We start from the raw sequence: 16,442 nt of genomic DNA, 5'->3' as shown, positions 1-16,442 counted from the left end.
CAGGAGCCCTGAGCCAGCTGACGCTCCTGCTGCCCACCAGCCAGGAGCACACAAATTCCACGGGCACTAGTCGGGCTGGGCCTGCTCCTGGAGCCCAGGCTCTTTAATTAACTCCGCTCTTGTTTCTCTTCGCCCTGAGGCTTCTGAGCTCCGTGAGGAGGCAAACCTAATAATCCCCAGAGGAAAAAACAAAAACAGACTTTTATTTCCCTGCACTGTCCTCCAGCTATTCGGATTGTAACAAATGCTCAACCTTGAAATAATAACAACAGTAATGATATTGATGATTCCCGCGGGTAGAGAGCTCATTGTGTGCAAAGCACTGTACACGCATCTGCTCTCTTCACCCTCACAGGGGCCGTCTGAGCAGGGCACTCTGCATGTGCCCATTTTATAGATGAGGAAACTGAGGATCAAAAAAAGGCTGGCTAGGGACTTCCCTGGCGGTCCCGTGGTTAAGACCACACCTTCCCATGCAGGGGGTGTGGGTTTGATCCCTGGTCGGGGAGTTAAGATCCCATAGGCCTTGTGGCCAAGAAAGGAAAACATAAAACAGAAGCAATATTCTAACAAATTCAATAAAGCCTTTAAAAATGGTCCACATTAAAAAAAGAATTTTTTTTTAAAAAAAGAAAAGGTTGACTTGCCCAGGATCTCAGCTATGGAAGCTGGTGGAGCTGGAATTTGAAGCCAGTTTTTGGTTCCAGAATTCACACCAAGCTGGACTATTTCCAGGCCTTACTTCATTGCATCCAGTCAATCTATAGACAAATGCTTCTTGAGTCCAGCCTACTACATACCAAACACCTGCTGGACACCCATGGAGACCTTGTGCAGCTCCTAGAAACCCCACCTGTGTTTCGAAGGGAGGAAAAGAACAAGAATGAGGGTACTGAGGAGGAGACAGCACGCAAAGGGTGGGAGGGCTTGGCAACACCAGCTGAGCCCGAGATCCCGCTGTGCCTGAAGCTGGGCCCAAACCTGGATGTGAGCCAGGACACTCTCCTTTACCCATACGACAGTTTGCAGTCCAGCTAACCCTTGAGTTGTAGCAGCTCGGTGTAGCAAGTAACTGAGGGCTGGAAAGGTTAGTTCCACACCCAGGACCGGGGCTCCTAAGTTATAGAGTAGAATTTGAACCTGGGTCTTCAGAACAGGAATTGGAGCACTTAACCTCATAAAACAGAGGAAAATGGTTATTTCCCAGCCACGTTCTTCGGGGGACCAGAGAGAAAGGATGGAAATAAATGTTCCAGGTCTGGGAGGGGGCAAACTCGACTCCTGCAAAGCGTCTACCTGCCGAGATGGCCCCAAGCAAGTCTGTGGCTCTTTCCTTCTTTCTCTGAGACCTGAAACCTGTCACCGCGTCCCCCCAGCCTCCCCCGGGACCTTCCCACAGGAACCCTGGCGGCAGGGAAGATGCAGAATAGAGAACCCAGCCTCCAGCGCCCAGATCCAGGATAGCGTCTGGGCTCAGTGGCCTCCTCACTGTGCCCAAGACCCTCCCAGCCTCCCATCCGGCTCTGTGCGGTGGGGACCACCCACTCTCTTGGAGATGCTGTGAGAACTGGAAACCTGATGCATGTCCCTTGCAGCCTGTGTCCTACGTCCTGGCCCCCTGTCGGTCTCTCCCCTGAGCCACTGACACCCTGGAAGTGCAACTACTGATGCCAAAAACTCACAGAGGCGTGGGAGGCAGAGGCCGTCCCACCCCATATCTCAATTTCTGGGGAAACAGGGTACCCTGAAGGTCAGGGGGCTGGATGGCACAGGACCTGTCTTCAGTGAAGTTCCAAAACCGTGTCCAATCATGTGACTGGGCACCAGCCACGGTTTTTAGAATGAGAGATACCTCTAGTCTCCTTCTCTCCTAGCAGTGGGGAAACGGAGGCCCAGGGGAAGGCAAGGACTGGTTGGTGCTAAGCTGCACGATTGCCTAAGGCTCCTTCCCACCAAGCACTGGCTCTAAGGCAAGCCTGCACCCGGAGGCCCCATGCCTCCCTTCCTCCCCACATCCTGGCTTTGCTTTTGCCGGTCCTCCAAGCCCAGGGGTTATGCCGTCGCCACCAGGAAGCCCTCCTTGATCCCCTCACTCTTCCTGGAGCGTGTGCCTTGCCTAATCCTCGCTCCCTTTTCTTTCTCTCCTCCTGTCCGCCATGCTAGGCTTGGGAGATAGCCCGTGTTGGCGGAGGGGAGGAACGCTTAGAAAGCTCTCCCACGAGTGCATGTATCAGCACAGGCTGAAGCAGTGCCGTGAATGGGAGGCTCTGCATGCCTAGATCTAGGGGAAGGAGGGCAGCCAGAGAGATTTGGCAAGGGATCGGGGAAGGCACTCTGAGGAGATGAGATCCGAAGGATGAGTCCATGTTAGCAGGACATAGACTAGGGGAGGCAGCCTGTGCAAAGCCTGGAGGCAGGAGGGAGAAAGTAAGGTCCCAGAAAACAGAACTCCACCCGGAGCCCTTGGGGAGAGGTTCAGGGTGGCACTTGAGAACAGACAGAGCCCAGGTGAGGGCCGCCTGCCTGCCGTTCCACCCCAACCCCCACCTCTCCTGGGCTCAAGGCTGACCCTCACTGTCTCCTAGAGACCTCGCAGCACCTGGACAGGCTAGGGGCCAGCGGGCCCCTTCTGAAGCCTCCATCTCACCTAGTGAGGGCATCAGCTCTCCAGCCTTACTCAGTGAGGAGGCCGGGAACCAGGGGACACTCCTGGCCTGGCACAGAGTGATGCCCCCCACCCTGCCACATTCATCAAGGACCCCCACACAGTCTGACGTGCTTGGAGGGTCTTTAAATGATTCCACTAGCATGAGACGGATGGATGGCACCACCGACTCGATGGGCAAGAATCTGGGTGAACCCCGGGAGTTGGGGATGGACAGGGAGGCCTGGCATGCTGCAGGCCATGGGGTCGCAAAGAGTCGGACACGACTGGATGACTGAACTAAACCGAACTGAGTATCCACCAATAGGACTCCTTTTAAAGACAGAGGGATTTCCCTGATGGTCCAGTGGCCAAGACTCAATGCTCCCACCCAGGGAGCCTGGGTTCAGTCAGGGAACTAGACCCCACGTGCGCCAGTGAAGACCCAGCACAGTCAAACAAATAAATAAATATTATAAATAAAAAAGGCCAAAGAGGAGTTGCCACGCCTGGCTCCAGTCTCCTCTAAGGTGGATCCCTATGGTAATCTGTCCCTCCTGCATGGTTCTTGCCTTCTCACTCACTGAGCACCAGGCCAGTGGTCCACCTGCCCCGCTCAGGACATAGGGGCCGGTACCTAGAGGGGATCTCCCCAGGGGCAGCACTGCTCAGTCCCCAGGGTGAGGGGGTCTTTGGTCTCAGGGCTCCAAACCCAGAGCCCCAGATCCAGTCATTCGTTCTTCAGGCAAAGGCAGCCTGGTTACCACCAGGGTCTCTGGGGGCAACCGCATAAATCACAGGGCTCCATCGGAGGCCACGTTTGGGCTGTCATTGTTGTTATTAAATATAAATTGTGGATTTATTAAATAAGGCCCCTCGCTCCCTCACCCCGAGACAAAGCCCAGGGCGGCGATAAATCACGTGTTGGGAAGTGGCATCTCCCTCGGTGGAGACTCGCCATGGAAACCCACACGCTTCCTCTGCGCGCAGGGTGTGAGTCGGAAGAAGGGGGGTGGGAGACAGCGGCCACCCACCTAGTCCTGCAGGGGCCCGGCTTCACCTGGCTGTGTGCAAAGCTGCATTTCCAAGCCAGGGTGACCCAAGCAGACAATCAGAGAGCACTGGACCAGGAGTCCAGAGCCGGGGCTCACTGTATGCTCTCCTCGGGAGCCCGGCCAAAATCCCTAACTACCCCCGAGCCCTACTGCCTGAGCCTCAGGAGGGGACCGCACAGAGCAAGCCAGGAGGGATGGAGCGGGGCAGGCCAGTGTGAACCTGCTCTGCCCACAACAGCTAAGTGACCGCAAAAAGCCATTAAGCTTTTTCTCCAGGGCACTTAGCGCTACCAGAACCCTACGCTACTGCACTTTCTGACTTTCATGGCACAGCCCACGGGATCATCAGCTCAGTGCAGGTGAGGCTGCATCTGTGGTCACTGCTGAGTCCCGAGCACCTAGTCCAGTAGGCATGGATGCCTGCCGCCAGGCCCCTCTCTACGTGGATCCACATACTTGATGCTCAGCAATACAAGGAGCAGCATTATGTAGGCGGGGAAACAGAGGCACCAAGAGACACATCACAATCAAGCGGCAAAACCAGGACTCAAATCCAGGTGGTCTAGCCTGGAGCCCATGGCAGTGGTTTAGTCGCTAAGTCATGTCCAACCCTTGCGACCCCATGGACTGTAGCCCACCAGGCTCCTCTGTCCACAGGATGCTCCAGGCCAGAATACTGCATGCGTGGCCATTTCCTTCTCCAGGGGATCTTTCCAACCCAGGGATGAAACCTGGGTCTCCTGTATTGCAGGCAGACACTTCACCAAATGAGCCACCAAGGATGCCCCCGGAGCCCACATTCCTATCTAACCAGCGTGCTTGGCAACTTGCTCACAGACACCCCGGCTGGGTAAGTGAATGAAGAAATGAACCAATAAGCCAGAGTTGTTAGATGAGGGGACTGACCCCTCTCACCTGGCCACTCACCGCCCTTCCTCTGACACAGCCTGACCCGCAGGGGCCCGCGAGCTTCCTGCCTGGGTTGGAAGTTCCTGGACATTCCCACTACCTTTGGCTCAGACCCTGCGGCAACTTCCCAACTTGCTGCCCCTGATCCTGCTTCTCTGGGTCTCAACCTACAAGGCACTTTCTCCAGAGGGTCCTCCCTCAGCCCCTTGGCTCCCCCAACTCTCCTGACTTCTGTAGCCCTAGCTCTGTTCTGCGACTGGGGCTACCCAGGGGTCCCCTACATGACAGCTCTGTCTGTCTCTACTTGGCTTTATCTGCTGTGCCCAGGCACCCCTCTGAATGGGCGTGCACACAGGCACACACACACACACCCCCACCTGCTCCGCCTGAGGGCCTGGGGCTCCCACCCATTCCCAGCATCTGGGGACCTCAGGCACTGTACTTGCAGCCCAGGAGGACCAATTCCATCAACAGAAGAGAAAACCCAGCCCTGGGAAGGCCTCCCCTGGCAGCAGCCACGCCAGGCCTCAAGGTCCCAGAGAGACCAAGGAACAGCGTGCTTGAGACTCAAGGCCTCCCGTCCTGCCCAAATCTGCCGTCTGATTCCAAACTGGACATTGCAGGGAGTTTCCCAAAGAGAAATCTTGTTCTTGTCCTTCAACTGTTCAGTCGTGTTCAACTCTTTGCGACCCCACGGACTGCAGCCCGCCAGGCTTCCCTGTCCTTCATCTCCCGGAGTTTACTCAAACTCATCATGTCCGCTGAGCCGATGATGCCATCCAACCATCTCATCTTACTGACAATGCCAGCCCTGCAGCCCCCACGGAAATGAGCAGGCACTGCAGGGAAGAGGGAGGTCCCAGTGCTGGGGCCCACCCCCAGGCTGGGTGCCCCCTGCCCTCCAGAGCCCTTGCTCCCACGAATAATCGCTGCACCCACCCTTTACAACAGAAGACTCGTCCTGAGAGAAACACACAGGAACACGAGGCAGTGACCCAGTCACACCACCTCTGGGCCTGGGAGTGGAACTCCCCCGGGCTCCTTCTCGACTCGGGTCACATCCCAGATCCTCCTGTCTCCCTAAACGGGCAGCGGCCAGCACTTCACGTGACCATTGCCCCCCAGAGCTAGTGCCCATGGCCCAAGAGGAAGCCGGGCCCTGTGTCCTCGGGGGGGAAATCTGACCAGCCTGCTGGTCTGGGGACCTGCCCTGGGCCCCACAGCCCAGGAACGTCCCACCACAGCTCTCATCTCCTATATTGTCACTGTGGACTCGTGGGGCTCTCCACTCACCAGGGGCTTGTCAGAGACCCAGACAGACCCAGCACAGGGGTACCCCGAAGAGGCTGAGAGGAGTTTCAACAGTGGAGCGGACAACGCCTAAACTCTCAGAGGAAAGCACGTGAGTACTCCTGTCCACAGACATCACCAGGAAAGGATGCTAAGCATGCAGAACACCCTGGATTGGAGGCAGATGTCAGCTCCGGTGCCTGCCAGGTGTGTGGGGCTCGCAGGGGGTCACCTGTCTGGCCGGACTGATGGACAGGCCAGCGGAGACAAAGGAGGGGGAGATGGAGTGGCACAGGGAGCCGCCCAGGGCCGGGCCAGGAATTTATCCCCCTCTACCCCGTGCCATCGGCTCCTCTCCCAACCGCTGGAAAAGACCCAGGGAGCAGAAAGGTTCTCCTCGTGCGAGGGTCCTGAGTCTGCGCTCTCACTGCAGCCCTACTGCTGGGGCGCCTCTGATATTTTCCATCAGCCCCAAAGGGCAGGTGGCAGAATTCCCCAGTTCTCTGGGGGAAGCCAAGGGGGTCTGGGCAGAAGGAAAGGAGAACAGTCAGTCCACGACCAGGGTCTTGCCCTGTCCTGGTCCTGCAGCAAGTCTCGTCTTGCCCCCTCTCTGTGCCTCAGTCTCCCCATCTGTGCAATGAGGAACAGGAATTAGACCAGGGGGTCAGTAACCCAAACACCAAGGGGGCAGCAGCTGGAACTCAGTGCCCCCCGCCCCACAGACGCTACCACGAGGCCAAATGGGCCTGGGGTTGCCACGACTTTGGGTTTCGTAGAGCAAAGCCAGAAGTCTGGATTTTTACGTGCCATCACGTTGTTTTTCAATGTTTGTAAAACGTCCTCCTGGCCAAAGGAAACAAGACTCTGGGCCAGAGTCAGCCCACAAGACCAGCACACTGCAGCTTCTCCCCCGTCCCTCCCGTCCCGAGCCTCACCATCCACCGCCGTCAACGCGCAGGAGACGGTGGGGTACCCCGAGTCCAGGAGCCCACCCCCAGGCGGCCCTCCCGCTCTAGCCCCCTCCCCCACCCGGGGGGGTGGGGTGTGGATTCCATCAGGGGTGCCCACTTACATCTGCACGTGCGGCGGCTGGAAGCGGCCCTGGTTGATATTGTAGAAGGTGAAGGCCTGGGTGGGGTTGGAGCTGTACTCGTCCACCTCGATGATGAGCCGGCTGTGCTGGTGCCTCCGGGCGGCCATCACGTGGGACTGCGAGAAGGCCATGCCCAGGCCGCAGGGCAGGAGGGCCAGGGCCTCTGCCTTCAGGACGCCGGGGTCCCACCTAGCGCGCCACATGGACCTCCGCGGGCCCCGCGGGCATCTCCCGCCGCCCGGCCCCGAGCCAGACCTGGGAACAGACTGAGGAGACGGAGCAGAACCAGGAGACAGTTAATCTGTTTGGGATTTGCCTTATTTAATGTCAGATGAAGATTTAGAAAGAGGGAGAGGGCGGGGAAGAGGGAAAAAAAAACCCACAGTCGTACAGCTCAAAAACTCATTACAAATCTTTCCAACTCAGCAGTTTGATGAATATACTTTGGTAAAAAGAAAAGGGAAGGGAGGGAGGGGACCAAAAAAAAAAAAAATAAAACAAAAACCACAACACCATGGACAGATGCATGCATGGTCCAACATGTTTAAATACTTAAGACTTTTTTTCTGCCTTCAACAAACCACCACCACCCCCCTCCCACCCCCAGAGCCCATAGGGTGACCGTGAGATGCGGAAGACAATGGCTGGTATTCTGGAAACAGGTAAGGTAAGTTTTACTTTTCAGGATTGGGGAATAAGAAGGAATCACCTCCAACCCCACGCCCTCCACACAGACCTCCCCCCACCCAAGCATACACACTCTCCCACACAGACCCACATGCGCACCCACACAAGCCCAAGCAGGTGAAGACGGCGCGGGGGCAAATTCCTTCACCAACAACCATTTCGCCTAAAGATCTTTTAGCAGAGCCTGGAGAAGGGATTTTCCCAGAAAGCTTGCCGTATACCAACTCAACTCAGGGGGTGGCCGTTGCGGTGTGGGGTAGGGAAGGGGAAGACCTACTTTAAAAGAAAAAAATAACAAAAAACCTTCTCAAAAGCTTTGTAAGGATCTCAGGAATTTCGCTGTGCCCAGTCAAACCTTGAAACCACTCATAATCACAGCTCACAAATGCTATATATATTTTTTTCATTTCGTTCATTGGAAAGTGCAGTTTGTATTTGTAGTTACTGGATGAAACTGTCCCTTTTCGATTCCAGCTCAGCTATGTGGAATCCTGGATAAGATTCCATCCTACTCTGATACACAGACTTGCCACGACAGCCGCAGCTTCTTAACTAAGATCATCTTTTTTTTTTTTTCTTGCTTTTTTCCATAATTTTTTTTTTAACTATGTAAATAGGAAACGCTTCAAAGATTTGTTTTGTTTCAGGTTTTGGTCATTAAGACCCTCCGACGATTGCATCTGTGCCACATTTAACCAAGGAGAAAATAACATCATTTAAACTATTCTTGGACAGTCAGATCCCAGTCACATTAAACGAAGAAAAATCCTCTTTGCAAGCGGCAGAATAGACACAGTCAGAAAATAAACTAGATTAGGAAAACGACAAAAATTAAAGACTGGAGAACATTTTAATTAGGTGCAAAGCAGAAGTGGATTATTAATTTTTTTAACTCTCAACAAGCATGCCCATACACAGTGCAATAAATAGCAATATCCTTCTCTTCTCCCCTCACTCCCTTCCCCCCCTCCCAAATACATCCTGATTCAGCATACACATCCCTCTTATCCACTTGGGAAGATCAGGGGAAAAAAATCAGCCTCTTCTCTCCAGGAGACGACTCACTCCTGTTCCCTGTCCTTTTCATTGTTTCTAAGCGAATCAGCTCTCCTAACCACATGCTGTGTGGCCGGCCTCCTGGCTGGGTGAGTCCAGGCATCCAGGCCTCTGGCCTGTTACCATCCTGTTATCCCTGGGAGAGGCCTTGGGGCAGCAAACGCTGAGGTACAGGCTCCATCAGCCCAGGTCTGAATGTCCCCTCTTTGTGCTGAGCTGCTGTGTTAACCTTGAAGTGTTAAGTTGCTCAGTCAAGTCCAACTCTTTGCGACCCCATGGAATGTAGCCTGCCAGGCTCTTCTGTCCATAAAATTCTCCAGGCAAGAATACTGGAGTGGGTAGCCATTCCCTTCTCCAAGGGATCGAACCCTGGTCTCCTGCATTACAGGCAGATTCTTTATCCTCTGAGCCACCAGGGTGTGATCTCAAGCCAACTTCCTAATCTAAGTCTCAGCTTCCTCTTCTGGAAAGTGGATTTGATAACAGTAACATCACCTCCCAGAGCAGCTATATGAGTTAAATGAACAGGAATTCTGAGCACAGGTACCAAGTTCCTAGCTAATATTCTCAGGTACTATTGCAATCACAGGGGCTTCCCTGGTGGCTCAGTTGGTAAAAAAAAATCTGCCTGCAATGCAGGAGATTGCCTGCAATGCAGGAGACCCGAGTTTGATCCCTGGGTCGGGAGGATCCCCTGGAGGAGGAAATGGCAACCCACTCCAGTATTCTTGCCTGGGAAATCCCATGGACAGGGGAGCTCAGTGGGCTACAGCCCACAGGGTTGCAAGAGTCGGACAGGACTCAGTGACTAAACCACAACATCACACTATTCAGCTCAGCTGGAGACCTGTGTGCAGAAGGCCCGCTGTGGGCAGGTGCTGCCCAGGCACTGAGGTGCCTGTGGTCCAAGGGCATTCGATGTGAAGGCCAAGCAAGGCCAAGCAAAGCAGACAGCAGAGCAGCCTTGAAGAACCTCAGTTTTCTCAAATGCAAGCTGACCACATCACGGCCCTGCTTGAAATCCTCTCCCTGGGTTTCCATGGCTCCAATGATGAGGACCCAAGACCCGAGGGCCCTAACTACACTCCAGCTACACAGGTCTGCGCCCAGCGGGCTCTAGTGCTCAGATGCCTCCAGCTAAGGAGTGCTGTGTTCAAAGCACACAATTCAAATCCTCTCAGGGGGCCTTCTCTAAGATCACCACCTACCTGTAACATAGATACTCTGATTTCTCCCATTTTGCAGATGAGAATGGTGAGTCACAGAGAAGTGAAGTCTCCTGCCAAGCCCGGCACGGAGAGAGAGAAGGTGATGCTGACATCTGGACGCAGGCAGCTTGGACCGCCTTTGTCCTCCTCCCCAGCTGGCTAACCTCACCCTTCACCCCTCCACAAGGCCAGTATTTCCCCAGAGAAGCCTTGATCAGGGGTCTTTGTCCCAGGGTCCCATGAAGGGCCTGCATGTGCTCGGGGGGCTGAGCCTGGGTCTCACTTGATTGCTCATCACCCGGTACCTCCGACACAGCCCCCACAGCTCTGCGACCCTGAGCAAGAGGTTTCACCTGCCAGAGGCTGTTTCCTTGTCCACGAAATGGAAGAGAGAAAGAGTAGCCAGCATCAGACAGTCATGAGGATTAAATGAGGTGACATGTGTAAACAGCTTATCACAGAGCCCAGTGCCTAGTAAACGCTCAAAAACATTGTGAGTGTTGGTTTTATCATCACCATCCTCATCACCCCAGGGCTCATCACAGATGCTTCATAAATATTGAATTGGTGAATGTGCGGATGGAGGGATGGAGGGAAGGATGGAGAAATGGAGGGAAGGGTGAAGAGATGCAAGGATGAAGGCAGAGATGAAGGGAGGGGTGCAGGGACCAGGCCCTCACCCGTCCCCCTGCCCCCAGGGAGCGGGTGGGTGCCTGCATGCCCTGCGGCCAGCCGCAGTGGGGGAGGACACTCAGCACCAGGGGACTCAGCCAGGAAAGGCAGGCGGCACAGCGTCCCGGGAGGCACTCTGCAGTGAAACGCTGCATTTCACATAAAGGGGGTTTGCAATGGGCCCTGCTCAGAGAAATCAGGGAAACTGGGAACGCAGAGCTTTCTTTTAATACCCATTTAATATTTATGGAGCCGCAGCAGCATCAGCCACCGTGCGGAGAACACAGCCGATCCACGGGGCGGGAGCGCGATTCCCCAGCAAATGGCTGTGAGCTTGGGAAGCATTCACACCTGGTCCACAGAACAGCAACGCGTGCAGGCAACACACGCAGAGGATGCTGGGACAGAGACCACCCGGGCTTCCGTCCTGGATCTCTGGCCAGCAGAGTGACCTTGAGCAAGTCGCACACCCAGCCCGGGCCACAGGGGCCTCCTCCGTGCCAGGGAGCAGGAAGGAAGTGGGACCACAAAGAAGAGGGTGGAATAGACTGGTTAATGCCTTTGCACGCGTGCATGCTCAGTCGCTTCAACTGTGTCTAACTCTTTGTGACCCCGTGGACGGGATTCTCCAGGCAAGAATACTGGGGTGGGTTGCCATGCCCTCCTCCAGGGGATCTTCCGAACTCAGGGATGGAACCCACATCTCCTGTGTCTCCTGCATCCCAGCAGAGTTCTTTACTGCTGAGCCATCAGTGAGGTCGCTCAGTCGTGTCCAACACTTTTCAATCCCATGGACTGTAGCCCACCAGGCTCCTCCGTCCATGGGATTTTCCAGGCAAGGGTACTGGAGTGGGTTGCCATTTCCTTCTCCAGGAGATCTTCCCAACCCAGGGATTGAACCCAGATCTCCCACATTGTAGGCAGACACTTTACCGTCTGAGCTACCAGGAAAGTCGTTGAGCCATTGGGGAAGCCCAATTAATGCATTTCCTTACTCAACAAATGTTTGCCTTGGCCCTACACACCGTCACCAGTCCAGATGCCACGAAGAGCAGTAAAAGAATGAACAGGTCACTGCCCTCAAGGGGGTGGGGGCAACAAAGCAAACACATAAGTCAATAGAAGAGATACCTACAGACAATAACAGGTACCGGGCAGGAGACAGGACAGGGTGATGGAGTAAGGGGTACGGGGGGAGAAGAGGGCTGTGACTTTAAACTTTTGATCAAGCAAGGACTGACTGAAGAGGTGACATCGTTTCTAAAGTGAGTGCTGAGAGGGAGCCAGCCACGCCCAGAAACCTGGGAAAGAGAATTCAGGCAGCGGAACGCAGGTGCAAAGGCCCTGAGGCAGAGGCAGCATTAATGAACTGTCTCATTGCATTATTATTTGGCCCTGGTGCACTTCTGCAACAGAGAAGGGCCCAGACTCTGACGTCAGTACTGCTGAGCCGTGGGACCCTGGGCAATCCCTTAACCTCTCTGTGCTTCCGCTTCCTCACTGGCCCTGTCTGGAGGTAACAGAGGGGATGGTGGGGAAACTGTGCTGGCTGCCCCACAAAGGCCTGGTCAGTCCAGACTGGGAAAGCTGAAAAGCTCTTGAAATGTCTGGGTTGAAAAATTCTTGCTGAAAAATCCCTCCATTTTTTTTAGGGATTGCTTTTCAAAAGTCTTATTCTCTCACAAGGCAGTTTCTCTTTCTGTTTTCCCTCAGAGGCATTTATTTTTTGGCGTCCTAAGTCAAGTCAGGCCAGGAGAAGTCCGGGCGCCGGCCAAGCTACCAGGTGGTGAGGAGGCATTAGGGACCGACGGCACCGGAAGCTTACGGCCAGGAAAGAGGCTGAGCCAGGCGCCTCCTCCCGCGGCTGCCCCACAACCTGCCTGCCCTCCGTGGTGTGTCAGCAAGCCCACACACCACACCAGCCTCCAGAAACAAGGGCCCAGGAGGCACCCTGGCCATGACATTCCCTCCCACACACTAGATCTCATCAGGAGCATCCTGCTGCCCTGAGGGGAAATCCGGCCCTCAGATCACCCAGGGCCCCACTCAGGCCCTCAGATCAGCCAGGACCCCACACCAGCCCCTCAGACCAGCCCACGATCCCACGCCGGCCCCTCAGACCAGCCCAGGAGCCCACTAAGCCCCTCAGACCAGCCCAGGAACCCACGCCAGCCCCTCAGACCAGCTCAGGAGCCCACTCAGCCCCTCAGACCAGCCCAGGAGCCCACTCAGCCCCTCAGACCAGCCCAGGAGCCTACTCAGCCTCTCAGACCAGCCCAGGACCCCACGCTGGCCCCTCAGACCAGCCCAGGAGCCCACTCAGCCCCTCAGACCAGCCCAGGACCCCATACTGGCCCCTCAAACCAGCCTAGGAGCCCACTCAGCCCCTCAGACCAGCCCAGGACCCCACACCGGCCCCTCACACCAGCTCAGGAGCCCACTCAGCCCCTCAGACCAGCCCAGGACCCCACGCCAGCCCCTCACACCAGCCCAGGAGCCCATTCAGGCCCTCAAACCAGCCCATGAGCCCACGCCGGCCCCTCAGACCAGCCTAGGAGCCCACTCAGCCCCTCAGACCAGCCCAGGACCCCACGCTGGCCCCTCAGACCAGCCCAGGAGCCCATTCAGCCCCTCAGACCAGCCCAGGACCCCACACTGGCCCCTCAGACCAGCCCAGGAGCCCACTCAGGCCTTCAAACCAGCCCAGGAGCCCACGCCGGCCCCTCAGACCAGCCCAGGACCCCACGCCGGCCCCTCACACCAGCTCAGGAGCCCACTCAGCCCCTCAGACCAGCCCAGGACCCCACGCCAGCCCCTCACACCAGCCCAGGAGCCCACTCAGCCCCCCAGACCAGCCCAGGACCCCACGCTGGCCCCTCAGACCAGCCCAGGAGCCCATTCAGCCCCTCAGACCAGCCCAGGAGCCCACACCACCCCCTCAGACCAGCCCAGAAGCACACTCAGCCCCTCAGACCAGCCCAGGAGCCCACACTGGCCCTCAGATAAGCCAGGACCCCACGCCGACCCCAGCCTCACCACTCGGGCCACAGTTTCTGCTCCGGGTTTGCACACGGGGAGTCCCCACCTCGGAGCCTTCAATCCTGCTCTTCCTCTGCCTGGAAGGCTCCAAGCACGCCCCGCCCCCCACCCCAGGTGCCACACCTATCTCCTGGCTTGGGGAGATGTCGCCTGCCCCGGCCCCCAGCCTTCCCAGGCTTTCTCTCACCAAAGCTCCCAGATGAACGTTCTGAGTCTGAGGTCAGAAGCCAAAGCATAAAACAATACATGAGCAAATGAACCAGTGAGAGAAACCGCAGCCCTTGGGCCTCAGGTCCAGACTCCAGAGCACCTCTCACCTCCTCAGATCCCAGGTTTTTCACCTGCAAACACGCGGATGCCAGAACCTCCCTCCCAGAGCCACTGGCAGGAGTCCAGGGCACGGCGCCTGCAGAACCACCTGGCAGAGAGCTGGCACACAGCAGGTGCCCCTCAAGCACCTCTTCCCCTCGGGTCAGAAAGTTCCAGAGAAGCCCAAGAGCTCTGCGCGGAGTTTCCCAGCATCAAGCAGAGATTTTCAGATACTCAGGGGGCTCCCAGCCCCCACCCGCCCACCCTGTGACCAGGCGTTCCAGAGGTCAGTCCTTCCCAGGGTGATGCAATTGGACACACCCAGTACCACCTGCCCCGTGACGAGTTTTCTAGGCCGACTTCACCACTCCCGTGCCCTGGGCACCACAGGACTCCAGCCAACTCTGAAACACATGCTGCCCCAACTCAGAGGGAAGATCCTGTTCTGGGACCCAAATGACTCAGATGGGAAACTGACCCTTGAAGGGCTTGGGACCCAGCAGGAGGAGCTGGACAGATCAACAGGGCAACTCAGACCCTAGAGGGGAGGGGGCTCGGGGGCCCCGAGAAGGCCCCTACCTACACCTACCAGCATGTGCCCAAGGCCCAAAAAAAGAGCATCTTAACAGCAGGTGGATTTTCTGCAAAGGAGAGACCTGAGTGATCCCAGCAGCCCAAATCTGCCCAACGGGCCTGAGAGGGAATCTACGAGCCACTGTGCTGCCAGGGTCGCCGATCGGCAGCCCCAAGATAGCTTCCTTTTTCCACTAGGCTTGAGCAGCACGTCCACAGGCTCCTCAGAGCCAGGACGGGCCCGGGACAGTCTCAGCTCACATCTGCTGTCCCGTCAGTCATTATGACCAGCATTCTCTCCGGCTCTCAAAAGTGTCCCCATTTCAACAGCTGAAAATGTCACGAAGGGCAAAGGTCACCATAATCAAAGCCAACCTGAGGCTGTTAAGGTGACCAACGTCTGTCTCTCTCCAGCATTAGCATGTTTAGAGTGGCTCAGAGGTAAAGAACCGGCCCGCCAATGCAGGAGACACGGGTTTGATCCTTGGTCCAGGAGGATCCCCTGGAGGAGGAAATAAATGACAACTCACTCCAGTATCCTTGCCTGGGAAATCCCATGAACAGAGGAGCCTGGAGGGCTACAGTCCATGGGGTCTCAAGGAGTTGGACATGACTTGGCGATTGAAGAACAAGAAAGCCGTAACTGTGAGGCCAGGGCAATGTTATATTGTCCTGAATCCCAAATTAGGAGGACAATCAATGACCACACAGGAGAGACTATCCATTAAACAGGAGACGCCCCCGAGAAACACCTGCCGGGAGAGACTGCACCGCAGCAGCGTTCCCACAAAGCCCAACACCTGGAAAACCTCTGCAGGATCCCAACCCCGTCTTCGCTCCCACGCCTCTCCTCCCTGGACCTTGAGTTGGGGGTAGCCGGCAGCCCGCCAAGGGGGCAGCCCAGCAAGCAGACGATTGGATCCGACCGCTCACCCAGAGCGATGCTGAGAGAAAGTCAGCTCAGCCAAAGGCGCTGATGCTTTAGTTGAGAGCTTAGTAGCAAGGTGGCAAAGTGTCACAGAAAATCCATGCTACCACCTCCTAAGTCGTGGCTCCCACCCCAGGCAAAACGCTGGGGAAATGGAATCTAACAGAAGAGTATTAATACCAAAGTGGGGGTTTGGGGATGATTCTCTTATAGGCCGTGCTTCCACACGAGCTCAAAAAAATCACATTTAAACTGTTTTTTCCCCCCCTTATTTTGTTAGTGCCAGCAAATACGCAGTTGATTAGCCAGTAGTTGAAAATATCAGAAAAGGTAAAAATAAGAAACACTGCAAGAACCCAAAGGAAAAGAAAGGGGACAGACAGCCTAGCAAGAAAAAAAAATTCAGACCTAATCCCCTGATATCCCGAAAATAAAGCTCTTATATTTGACCTCCTCCTTCTTCATGAACTGTGGATTCCAAGAGGGTTGGGGAACGCTGGCATGCAGCTATTAGCAGCCACGTTGAATAAGTTGATGAGTAAGTCGATGAAGGAATCCACAAATACTATGAAAATTAGACCATATTCCTTGAAAAAGGACCAACCACAAGTGACTTTAAAGCATTTACCACTTTCAAACCTTTTAGCCGGGCCTGTTTTGAATTATGACTACATGATTTTAAATTACCCTTTCTAATTCCTCGCTGCCCCCCACCCCAGCAGCCGCTGCTGCTTCATTTTCCAATTATGTACTTTTATTTCAGAATGATGAAGAGAGCTACTTACTGGATCATGTCCTGTCTGCCACAAATAGCTGCTCACTTATTCCTTGAACCTTAGATAGGAAGACAGTCAGTTCACCCGGCTGGTCTTCAAATTCTGAATATCCTCCATTCCCATAGCACCCAACGAGGCCCGAGAAGCAAAGAAACCCTCAAAGCTCGGGTTAAGAAATAATGTTTGTAAACCACTGCTCCGCT

The 16,442-nt window shown here is 55.4% G+C and overlaps 1 protein-coding gene across 1 annotated transcript in view; it reads right to left on the bottom strand.

Moving 5' to 3' along the window:
• Nucleotides 1–7,489, bottom strand: part of MPPED1 (metallophosphoesterase domain containing 1) — a 68,195-nt gene extending 60,706 nt beyond the window's left edge. Inside the window, exon 1 of the mRNA XM_086403188.1 lies at nt 6,971–7,489. Within this exon, the coding sequence (XP_086259314.1) occupies nt 6,971–7,194 (224 nt within the window). The 5' untranslated portion in view covers nt 7,195–7,489. The remainder of the gene's footprint in view (nt 1–6,970) is intronic.
• Nucleotides 7,490–16,442: the final 8,953 nt, after the last annotated feature.

Source organism: Bos grunniens, chromosome 5, assembly GCF_055505025.1.
Source record: "Bos grunniens cultivar Pamir isolate PY7600 chromosome 5, Bosgru_T2T1.0, whole genome shotgun sequence".
Classification (NCBI taxonomy): domain Eukaryota; kingdom Metazoa; phylum Chordata; class Mammalia; order Artiodactyla; family Bovidae; genus Bos; species Bos grunniens.
This window is presented reverse-complemented; position numbering and strand designations above follow the sequence as displayed.